The 12,741-nt window shown below is 40.9% G+C and overlaps 1 protein-coding gene across 1 annotated transcript in view; it reads left to right on the forward strand.

Annotated features, from left to right (window-relative positions):
* T265_09868 (hypothetical protein) overlaps window positions 1-12,741 on the forward strand; it is a gene marked incomplete at both ends in the record, with an annotated part of 94,249 nt that overhangs the window by 63,580 nt on the left and 17,928 nt on the right. Inside the window, one exon of the mRNA XM_009176073.1 lies at window positions 8,559-8,717. Coding sequence (XP_009174337.1) covers window positions 8,559-8,717 — 159 coding nt within the window. The remainder of the gene's footprint in view (window positions 1-8,558; window positions 8,718-12,741) is intronic.

Genomic DNA, 12,741 nt, shown 5'->3' on the forward strand with positions numbered 1-12,741 from the left:
ACAAAATTCCGTGATTATTGGTCCAGTAACCCGAACTAAATCCACTGGCTCCCAGTAGTTCCTAGCAATTGACTGTGGGGGTTTTCATCTTTTATTTATGATTTATCATCAATTCCAGGAACATCTTATTCCAAAATAAATGATGTGTTTCTTTATCGAATGAGAAGCCGTTTCCTTCAAATATGCAATGGTCCTAACTATATCACTGAAAGCTTGTCTCCCCGGCTTAATAAAAATTCCCCCCTCGATATTTTCGTTTGGTCATTTTGCCCTTCTGAACTTACGTTTTCAACTGACCTCCGATCAATAAAGATATAAATCTGAGCAATACGTTAATCCGTAGATAAGGTTCCAACTTATACACAACAATCCATATACAACAGTCCTAAACTTAATGTGTATAGTGTATCTGCCAACATTGTTAGTCATGAAATCAGGCTAATTGGTCCTTTCCTTTTTCTGTGTTGTTGCCACAGTGGATGTGGCGAAATATACACTATATTATATATATATACTATATATTGTTATTCCTTATACTGCAGACACTTAGTTCTACGTCTTCAAAGATTAAGCCCTTACTGTCGGCCTTCACGAATTCCCTGAGTGTAGATAGCACTACCCAAATGCACACAGTTTGTAACGTCAGTCCCTCAACTTTTACTGCTACCAATTCGATAAGATGATCAAACTGCTTCAGTAAAGACGGTTTTAATAGCAGAGGCGATCGCCATTGCTTATGTTTATGGACAGCCTTCAATAAGGCCGAACACATCTAGTCAGCATTGAAGGTTTGTGTTTTTTGGGTTAACATGGACTGTTCCGCCAATATGTTGCGTTTCCTGAGTTGCTAGAACAGTCATTTGTGTTTGAGGTGCTCTCCCAGCGCCTTGATATAGTGTTTCTCTTGTTATCCTATGAAGTCAGTGAACGATATGAGTTTTTTGGAACGTACATCTTTTGCACCAAGGCGAAATTTCGGGGAACCACAGTTCAAATCCTGTCTTATTGCTCCGATTCAGTCACAAGTGCAGGATTCGCTTCACAAAAATTTGGAACGCTTGTTTGAATCTTGTCTTAGGCGCAGACAAAACAGGTTGCAGATTTTAGTTGGCATTCTTATAACCAGTAATACTAGGTTGATTTTTCCGGTCGAATCTAGCTGACCAAATGCATGGGTCCTCGAAGAGTTCGTGCATGTAGGCGCACTCTTGGCAAGCAACTGATCTAAAACCCTCCAAATTACAATCGCCTTGATAATGTAGACGATCAAATAGCCGTCCATATCCACTATAACTGTGGCATTGTTTTTTCCCTACAGTTAGGTTTGGCAGATGTGGATAAACTGTAGGTGGGCCAAGTAAATTGACCTCTCGGGAACAAAACGGTCATTATACACCTGGGCTTTTGCCAACATGTATCCGAAAGGATACAACGTCTATTGGTCTTGAGCAATTCGATTTTAATTTGTTTTATTTGGTTGTTTATTTAACTGCCCAACTCTTGCGGATCTTGCATTACCTATTCCGGACTGGGTAGCTTATAATTCAATAAATTATATTCCCATAGCCTCACAAAACAAAAATAATGTATGAACCTTTGAAATGTACTACTCTTAAGGTTGATGAAAATCCGTCGACAGCCTACGACCGGTTTCGCCCTTTTTGGGGCTCATCATGTGGGCGCAGTACCCGGGTTTCCGTCAACCTTGTGTTTCACTTGAAACCTAATTGCACGGAATCAGTGAATATACACTCATTTGCAAACTAATTTGGTTTTTCGAGAGACTCACCTGTAACCCAGCTGAATCTCTCGTTTGTGATGTTTCCAGGTAACTGAATGTACTGTACCAGGCAGCTCCATGTTTCAGTTGGTACTATATTCAAAGTATCACAAAAGGTTGATGTAAACGCGAGGACTGTGCCTACCTGATGAGCCTCAAGAAGGGCGAAACCGGTGGTGGGCTCTCGACGGATTTTAAGCAGTCTTATGAGTAGTACATTACAAAGATGTATATGTATCGCGATATCTCGAATATCGTGACGACTGAAACATGAGGCGGTCTGTTGCAGCACATTCAATTGCCTGAGAACATCGCAAACGAGAGATTCAGCTGGGTTCCAGGTAAGTCGCTCAAAAAAAAAAACAAATTAGTTTGCAAATGAGTGTACATTCGCTAATGTATGAACGTGTTTATGAGAAAAGTTTTAGTCCGCATGCATCATGCTGGCATGTGTAGCCCACGTTCACCTTTTGTTGCCTCCATGGAGGACCATAGAAGTCGATTCTTCTTGAATTTTTGGGTTTTAAAGTACCTTATAAGTACCTCAGAACCTGGATTCGCTGGCATTTCCCATACATAGATCAGCTGTGAGCTCTTTGGTTTTTGTTTGTATCAGCTGCCTGGGTTAAACGCAGATAAGATATGATCAGGTGGCTGGATAAAACCCAGAAACATAAATGGTATGTTATGAAACAGGGACAAGCCACATTGAGGTTTAGTCTCGTACCGTCGGCCGCGGACTGATTTTGAGTTAAGAACCATGTACTTTCCTTGGTCAGTTCGCCACCAAGTCTTTGCCGGTTCGGTTCGTAAAAATCAATAAATTCTTCAGGCTTACGTGCTCAAACTTTAGCTGGTGTCATATTTTATCACTTTGTTTATTTTAGTTCTGCCATCAGCGTTGCATAGATGTGCAGTTCGCAAAAACAAGGTTTTTCAAAACAACAACAGGCCCCATGTGAATAGTGCTGCAACACTTGGTTGTTTTTGCTGATGCATTGGTACGGCAACCGCATTTAAACTGTAGCTGGTCATGCACATGAACCATTCGACTGCAAAAAGACTGAAACACATCAGGCCTCTGCCCAAACTGACTAGAGGAACTTGTTGATCATACAACGAGAGTTCTTCTGCACATGAAGTCAGTTTTTGACGAGATCAATGTATATGATCTCGTCCATATACCGATAACAATAATATTCGTTCAGCTGTAACATCTTTCATGCCACCCGGACGATCCAGGGGTGTTGAGATACTGCCAGATTGCCCAAGCCTAGACTGGTGCAGTAGAAATGCAAAGGTCAGTTCCGAGACAAGGACATTCTGGTCCTTATTGGAATTCATCACCAGTGCGCATCTTGAAAAATTCCACCCAGTCTCAAACCCGCGACCTCCAGGCTAGTAGTTTGAACAAGTGGCCGTCCAGACACTAGCGATTGATCGGTAGTGTACCTAACATGCACTATATATATGACGGACACTTTGTGCCTGATGTGCGAATCTTGACTGTGCTAGCGCCTACCGCGCCTTGAAGAGCATTCACCATTTTTTGTCCTTTCTTTTGTTGTTGGTCTTTAGACGCGTGTTTCCATGTAAAAAGCTTTACGTACTTTGGGATTCGTCTCATCAGACTGGCATGATTTCGAATGAGACGTTTCTCTCTTTTCTCCCATATTCTCCTGTTACACTTTAGCATTCATCGCTTGCATTCACTTTTTTCCGTTTGTGACCATGCTCTTCAAAAATAAATGATAGTATATGCTAATCATTCATACTACTAACTCGTAGATCACAAGTTCGAGTCTCCTGGGAATTTCCTGATTTCAGCACTGTTGACCCTTCCTAGCTAGGATGGAAAAACTCAATGGGATCTCTCAGGTTTCCATATCACAAAAAGATAATTTGGATGATGAAAATGATAGCAAATAAAATTTTTTCGCATGGCTGCTGGTTAGCCCATGTGGGAACACAGTTTATTTTTCTGAGTAAAGCCGATCTAAGATGGGTAGAAAAAACATTTGTTGCTTGTAAATGCTCTCTTTCATGGGGATTTCTGGACCAAAGCAATAAAAGCAGTAGCACATTCAGTATCCTAGCATTGACGGGCTGATCAAACAGGGATGAATAATTAGAAAAAATTATCGTCAAAGGATAAAATGTCGCTAGCGGAAATAATTATTACTGTCCCGCTATGTTTGGCATGAAGAATGCTCGTTTCCTGCCACAGGAAGTTGCGGTTGATGAACCACAATGTTATGAGAAAAATAAAACAAAAAGCACGTGCATATGAGTCGCTGAGAGCCGACTTTCGTAGACTTAGAGCACGTCTGGAAATGGTTACGTAAGTGGGCCTTAAACATATCAAGGCTGGTGTGACTCAGCTTATCATTTCAGAACAGTACAGTAAACGTTAAGGAGTTATCGATGGCCATACGTCTCAATGAACATGTGATAATATATTAGCACTGAATACTTATTTCACGCCTGTTGTAATTGATAGATCTGTCCTTCAAGATAATTCAAATTGATTTTTGGTTGAAGAGACACGTTAAATAGTGAGAGTTGCTCATTTGATGTGTCCTGGAGATGAACAGTTTGATCATTGAACCTCTGTAGCTTACCAATGAAAAGCACCCATCAGTTGGATTACGGTCTGCCTCAAACCTTTTTCAGACTGTCCCCTGCCCATCTGACGTCAGCTGAATTACAATTCCAGCGGCCCTGTAACTTCTGCTAAAGTTTTCCAGCAACCCCAAGAAAATTAGATTCGTTTTTACTTTTGGTCTGATTCCTGCGCATATTCGTTGTAGCATGAACTAGTTTTTCCGCTTTCAGACACGTAGGTTATGTTTCATTGATGCAACATACCAGTCAGCCATCTGAAAACTCATCGACAGTTCCGACGGGGTTTCGTCCTTCTGTGACCCCATTAGGTAGACCTAGTTCTCTATTTTCATTCAATTTCATTTTCTCTGTGTGCATGACAAATACACCTCAACTGTTCCGGAATTTCGACGGCAAGAAGTACCAGTTTTCCAACGACAGTTGTTTGGGATTCTGATGCTACAACTCATCAGCGCACGCAGCTACAATCATGATGAGCAGCAAGAAAGGGCATGTCTCTTGGTCAGTGTGTCAGCTTCGTCGCACCGAATAGTTTTTTCCCGAAGCAGTTCATTGTATGTGTTGTTCTCTACCCATGTCAGCTTCGTCGCACCGAATAGTTTTCTCCAGCAGTTCATTGTATGTGTTGTTCTCTACCTGATATAAAGATTGGAGAACAATCGACAAAACGATATCAGGGAAGTGGTATAGTTTCTAAAACAAAGGAGAACACTCAGTGTGTACTCGTTTAACGATCTTGGTAACAAAACGACCAGCTAGGGCACATGTCAAAATCCAGATTTATTTCTTATTGTTCGAGAATAGTGTTTAATTGGCTCTTAGGTGAAGAAAAAAAGACCCTGAATGTGAAGAACACAGCAAATTTGCCCAGAATATTCCACTGAAAAGCAATGTTGTTGTTCCATTGAAATGGAGGCTTGACTGCTCTTCCCGAATGACAGCTTGTCCAGGATTAGACTAATTCAACAGCCTTTCTTGACTGAGTCCCTGTTTAGTGAAATGTGTTGTGGAAAAAGTCCTTGAAGGTATATTCATCTTCTGGTAAAAACACGGAATGCTAAATGCTTTTACCGCTGCTTTCCCAAAATTTCTTCTTAGCATGCAAATAACTTTTTAGACAATAGTTACGATTGTCTTCGGAGTACGATTTACCTCATCCCTATGGGTCTTTGCGGTCCGAGGTGGTGATAAGGTTTGTAGAAAAATGAAATTAGCATTGGGTGAACATTTTTACGCGGGATTTTGCGTGACGAAATCTGATGACTCATTCTTTGCCAGCTATGAAAATTTTTGTCATCATTCAAAAGGGAAATTCTTTAGGCTAGAAGATTTACCATGCTTGTTCCAGCACAAGGCAAAATTGAGCAGCCTAACATCCACTGTCACACTTTTTTTGATAGCCACATGGTTTTCACTCTCGAAAACCGGAAAGAAAACTTCAATTTAAACTATCCGTCAGCTGCAAAATGTGGGCGTTTGTCATTTTTTGCAACAAAGAAAATAAACGCCTCATTTTGCATTTGTTTTTTTCATTATTTTTCCAGCTTGATTTGACTGTGACGTTATAAAGCCTTTATCCCTCTAATCCTATGCAGATTACTAGTTTGTCTTTCTTTACAGGATCAAGGAGTGCCGTAACCTCAACACAATCAGTTGAAATGTTAGAATACTATTAGAAGAATGATCGTGTGCTGTTTTGATGATGGAGGCGTACACAGACGCTTGATAGGCTCAAACCAACGCAGACATAACAACTAAAATGTTCCGTATTATACTGCATGTACCTAGTGACTCACGTACTAAGAAGACTGTCTGAGAATTTTGAAGTGCTGTTTATTGCTTGTATTCATTTAATGTGAAATGGCATTTTAATCCACTGTCATATTTGATGATGCATAGGGGTTAGAAAACCTCCAGTCAAACATCTGGTCAAACTGAACCGAATGGTTTTTCGGGTAGTCACATTGAAACGTTTGATCGTAGTTATAATTTTGGGATGCCAGTTCAAAGTAGCCGACCCCAAAAAGCTTTTTTAGCACAAATCTATTTCTAACAACATTTCGTTTGCAGTGACATCAGTGTTTTAAGTAAAGGCCGTGTCAGGGCCTGTTCGGTCGGTCCTGTTCCAAGCGAAAGGGCAGAGACCAGTCGTCTTCTGGAAATTATGTAATGTGATCTCAGTTCACGTATATTCCATATATGTTTCAGCTCGTGTACCGAAAACTTGTTCTGGTATGCGTCTTCAATCGTAACACCCAAATTTCAGGTTCAGTTTAGATTCTGCACCGTTAACTCGAACCACCAGTGAAATTTGGGCACGCTAAGGAAAACGTGTTTTTCAGTGCTGTACTTATGACAGAAGAGCGCATCCTAGGTTCAAACCCGGGTAAGAAGCTCATCTTTAGACCCCAGTTTAAAACAGTTGTTGGGAATTCGCTGTCATCAACAGACTAATGCTGTATTCATCGAATCGAATGTGCACTTTCCTCACAAAATAATAGACATGATTGATATAGGCACGTCCATTTCGTGTTACACGGATTTAGCCGCACATGTGGTAGTTACCAACTGGGAAGAATTATCACACGAAGCCTAATGGTTTGTTCGCTATCCGTTGTAAGCCTGTAGGCAGTAAATGTACAAGGTATGTTACAAAGACGGCACAATAATTCAAGTGAGCATCAGTCTACCCGTTCTAATTAATTTCGAACGCATTTTGAGCGGCAAATCTCACAATAATTTGCGATTTACTTTGTTAGCGTGAAGCTCATGGGGACTTTTGGGACACAGCAAGAGTAGTGTCACCTCCACTCTACTTGTCTTTTTTCCGATATTTTGGGTAGACCGTTGTTAACACGCACCTGACTGTCCTGAGTAAAATTCATCTACGAAAGCACCCGCATATTCGAAAGCAACCTTATAAGTTGATTTGATGACACGTAAGTGCGTGATGCCTTTTTGAAGATTATCGATGCTCTACCCAAAATTTACTCATTTTTAAATGAAACCATTGATGTACGCCTAGCACACTCCTGTTCCTTTCAAACTCTAATGTTTTCTTTTTTTAAAATGCCAGCTGCTTAGTAACCCTATTACTGACTTTGTTTAGCATTTCGGATGATCTCAGCGTTGTGTCAAAGTATCAGACTTTTAACTTAAAATATTAGTAGTATTACGTTATTTTTATCAGACTAATCTTACGTCAGCTCGTCAAAACCACAAAAAACCGATTCTGTCACAGAAGGTAGCTCAGAATGGCTTGAGGTTAACCTAAATTTGGTGAAGCTTTTTCCTTTTTATCGGCGTTTGTCTGGCGAGTATCATACCAATTCATAGTGATGTGCTTGCGATAGAAGGTTAGTGTAAATTGAGCTTTGTTAGTCCGGATGTCCCTTGCGGGTTGAAATGAAAAGTTAGGACGTGACAAAAAGCAACACGTAACTAAGTGTTGTCCATCACACGCGTGTTCATTTCACTTTGAAGTGCGCTCGGTTCTTTCCCATATAGCAATGAAGCAACATAGTTTACTTGAATATGAGGAGTTATTTAGTAAGACGTGGCCCCAAAAAGCACAGTTATCCTTGCCACTCAGATTACGTCTACTCAAAACAATCTACCAACATCACCACATCTCTGGCCGTCACTTTGATCGCACATGAACTCTCTTCTTGGATGTAAAGGTTTCCTTTGTCGATATTCCAGTTATCAGTAAATTCCTATCGCTGAAAAATTATACCCAGCGGTTGTTGGTTTTTTCCGGAAAGAAAATCATGATGAACAAATAATTCTATCCCGGAAAAGACAAAAACTATGCAGGTGAATGTGGTGAACTGAGACCGACAGACCGAAACAAACTCCGGTGGCTGAACAGTTGATCAGTTTCTGTGATAATATCACAAACAACTTGAAAGAGGGAAGTCAGACAGTCAGACCCTCGAACGTCAGACTCAAAGATTTTACACACTTTTATATTGTTGCCAGTGGGTACGTCAAAGGTAACGGATACAAGACCAAAATAGGTCAATGTGAATGAGGAAAGTACCAAGCCAGAAATGCAGGTCGTAGGATAAGCTGCGACAGTGTTCGGTAAAGCTTTTCCTGTTTTCAACCTCAGCGGCCATTTGGATGTGACCAGTCTGCCCATCTTTTTCAGGTTTATGAAATTGGAAACCTTGTCTACTTGGTAATGGACTACCTGGAAGGCGGGGAACTTTTGGACAGAATTTGTCAGCAAAAGTGCTTTTCTGAGCGCGAAGCCAGTGCAGTTATGGCCGTCTTGTCCAAGACCCTCGAGTATTTGCACCAGAATATGGTTAGTGATTTTTGTGACACTTATTTTGCACTAATTGTGGCATTCTGTTTTTATCACACACCAAGCTGTCCTCATCCTGCAATCCACATAGCAAAATGACCGAAAAAAATGCAAAAAAGTTATTTCTTTCAGGAGATATTGGCTGGATGGCGAATTTTATTATCCTCGTTAAGGTACGCTGACTGTCAGGAGATCAGCATTGTATCCGAATAAGGAGAACAAAACCAATTATGAGCTGTCGAAGAGTTTTCAGTATCCTTATGAGTAGTATTTTCCGTCTGGAAAAAAGTCAACGTCTGGTTATGTGGAGAACAATTTACGGTTGAGCTGTCGAGAGTTTTCAGTATCCTTATGAGTAGTATTTTCCGTCTGGAAAAAAGTCAACGTCTGGTTATGTGGAGAACAATTTACGGTTCTCAATCACCAGGCCCTCAAGCCGTTGCTCCAGACAGTAGTCCACGTTTGGTCTATAGCTTAGAACTATCTATCAAAGTGTCACATGACCAGTCTGTCTCTGCTTAGTTGATCAGTCTTCGTTTTGTTAAGCGTTTTTCACCCCTATCACGCCTTTACTACTGATCACTGATGGAAATGATAGATGGTTAGCAATGTAAATAAATTTGCTTCCTCCGGGGAGGGTAATTCGGATATTGCCCACAATTTGTGATCCTCCTTTGTGTTATAGTGATGAGTAACTCTGGAAGTGGGCAGATATAGAACATAAAGTTCCTTGTCTTTCTAATCGGTTGACTAAATATATCCTTGCTATGAGCAAATGCTTTACTCAATGCAACTATTCGTTGCTGTTTATTTTAATCACCGTACGTTGAAGTTACTTCCATCCTCAATGTTTTTGTGTTCGATGAGCTGGGGCTACCGGCTCGCTATGAATTTTACCTGCATGTAAACGCAAAATATTTTTACTGACCCATTTTGCTTCGACTTTATTTACCGACACGTTCACCCAGACAGGGTTTGCTGCCATGGTCGCTATTTGCAGGCTTAAAGTAGTCTGCTGCTGACGTAACAGCCACCATTTGCTTTTCCGATGCCAATTGCGTAGAATCCGTAATTAGGCTGTAGTAAGATAATACGGGAGAACCGTAATGCGCGTCCATTTGTGCGCGCCTCAGCGCGTCTGGTTCCGTCCCCACTAACAAAGCTTCGCTGAGTACGTTATTAATAAAGCGGCCGTGATGGAACTGATGATAAATTGAATAAGTTTGGCAATTTTTTCATACACAAGTGGTTTTATTAATTGAATTTTGAGAATCATCCCCACGTTAGCGGACCAAAACTACGCGGAACAGATGGTAGCTTTTCAGATAGAAACTCTAATGTGGCCCAGTCACGGAAAGGAGACACTTACTTAACTTAATCGGTTTATTTCCCCAAAAGTCAATTGTCTATTTCTGCTCACAGCGCTGTATCGTTGTGCCGTTTGTCCAATTTCTGCTGATGTTCCAAGTTTTTATTGGAGATGAAGAGTGCTGGCGCAGTGTTCACGGCTGAACAATTGAACAAAATTTACGTGAAACATGAAAAACACCAGTAGACTAACTAAAATTTAACTTGTCTGCTTCAGCAAGTTAGGATGCCAATATTTCTGGCTGCAGTTTGCCTTAAAGGATAGATTCCCTAAATTTTTCACGGCCACCGAGATCGCCAAAGTAAGAAGTATGTAAATTCTGCACCGAATGGATAATTAGACTTTCAAAGTCACTTCCGCAACAGATTCGGCAAAATATCGTCTGTCGTATGATAACCTTGCAAATTTCATTTACCTATGCAAATCAGTCACGCAATCTGATCGAGCGTGGCGTCTCTTCTTTATTCGATTACCCATCAGTCTGATCGAAATTGCTGATAGGGACAGTGTACAGGGTGACCGGCATGTTCGAGACTGGAAAGCTACTCTTCAGTGCCTAAATAGCACTGCTTATGTTATTCTTATCTATCCAGACAGGTCTCACAAACTAGAGTCAGTTGTCAATCAAAGGAACTTTCCTTGTGAGCATGGTCTCTATCAGTCACAATCAAATGGCTGATTTGTGTACTAAGTTGCGAGACTATAGATTATGAGTTTGGACCTGAGCGCGAGGTACCAACTAGTGCTGTATGATGCCTTTTGTGTCACTCAATACTCAAGTATACCCGCACGTAACAATTTCCTGTGGTTTATTTTGGAGAATCTGGTGTTCTTCTGCTGATTTTTAAATGTGTTCGTGAATTAGTCACGACGGCTTAAGTGCCACTTGTCGTCGAAGCATTGTGGTTCCAACTTGAAACCAGGCCACCACGCCAGGATTCAAACCGGATATCTTCTGATCCGTAGTCAGACGAGTTATTCATTACTTCACACGCCAAGAGACGACGTTTTCTTAGTTGGCAGAGAAACAAATGCAAATAACGGACAGTAAAACGCTCCAGCTTACTATCTGTTTGTTTCGTGCTAGGTGTAGTCATTCTGTTTCCTATTTCTTACCATTTCGACAAGGGCGTTTTGTTAGTCATATCGAATACTAAATGAGAGGAACCTTTCTCTCAGGTACTTGATGGTGAGCAGCAAAATTGGACAGTTGTTCAGAATGATAGTTGTGTTGCTGTGATGGGGTTGCTTGGCAAACCTAACGTGCAAGTGCCCGAATTTGTCATCTCCACCCTTTTCTAGTTCACCCGCAGTCACGCTCGTGATCGATGCTTGTCGCGAATGGCAACGAGATATTCCCATCGATTCCACAACTGTCAAGCCTTTGCTCGTTATCCCTGGACCATGAAACTCATGTATTCACTCATCAGTCATCATCGGTTTATTCGTTGTTCTTTTAGAATTCTGATGGTGGTGCGGCGGCTTTTTTTTGTGCACATGAGGTTCTTCAACTCGGCTTAAACAGTGTACTAACCATCAGTTTTCCTCCATGATTTCTGAGTGATCAGTAGACAGAAAGACTATGGTTGGTCAACACTATCTATTTCACGGATATTTTTGCACAATGGGTTCTTCACGTACCTGTATATGGTAGTTCATTGTCATTGATCAATTTGCGGACGGCTATCGATCATGGTGGTTTTATTAATGCACACTATGAATAACTTGACTCCTACCCTGTCAATATTCCGTTTGTTTGCTTGAAAAAGGAGAATTATAATGGAATAGCCAACTTGTTATCCGACTGCAGTCCCACATGAAAAAGACCAGATCAGTTTATCTTTCGAACCAAACAATTCATGCTTACTCAGCCTGCCAATAAAAACGCAACCAGCAATATTTGCGCAGCTGCAAAACAAAGCGGTAGAATTAACTAGGAAGCCATTCACTTTGGGGGTTATGTTAAGTAGAAAGTTTAGAGACTAATTGTTTGTGCTTGAAAGAGCGCATGCGACTTGGTGAATTGGATGAAAAACGTTGAGGAGAATTCTTTGAATGTGGCTAAGATGCGTCAAGATACTTACTTACTACAAAGTCAGTCAGGACATTTCTTGAGGTTCCGACCAGAGAGTTGTTATTAGCGGCCAAGCATTTGGTCATTGACCGTTTTAAAGGAGGGTTTGATGAATAAATCTAGATATACGCAGTGGCAAACATATCAACAAAATTGCTAAGAACGGGCGACAAAACCTAGAATTCGCACTTGAATAATGACAGCTTGTATTGGATCAGAACTACATAAAGTTACCCAGCAGGGTAATATCCTGCCTAACGGTAGGAATTTCGCTAAGCGGAGCAATGAAAAACGGTCATGTGTTTTTAGCTACTAAATAGACCGTCGGAATACTGGCATAAAATCTTATAAATAGCAAGAACTTGGTATTTTGAGATGGAGGTGCTTGCTAGACCAGCTAGCAGCTTCATTCATTGTAGTCGAAACTATACTCCACGAAAACGATAGCTACATCCACTCATGTCGTTATCCGGATTTTGGTACTCGTGAGAAATGTCAGGGGTTCGCATAATTCCCATGTACAAGAAAAGAAAAAGAAGGCACCCAAAGAGAAGACGAAAAATTGAAGAGAAACCCATAGT

This window comes from Opisthorchis viverrini, assembly GCF_000715545.1.
Source record: "Opisthorchis viverrini unplaced genomic scaffold opera_v5_312, whole genome shotgun sequence".
Taxonomy (NCBI): Eukaryota; Metazoa; Platyhelminthes; class Trematoda; order Opisthorchiida; family Opisthorchiidae; genus Opisthorchis; species Opisthorchis viverrini.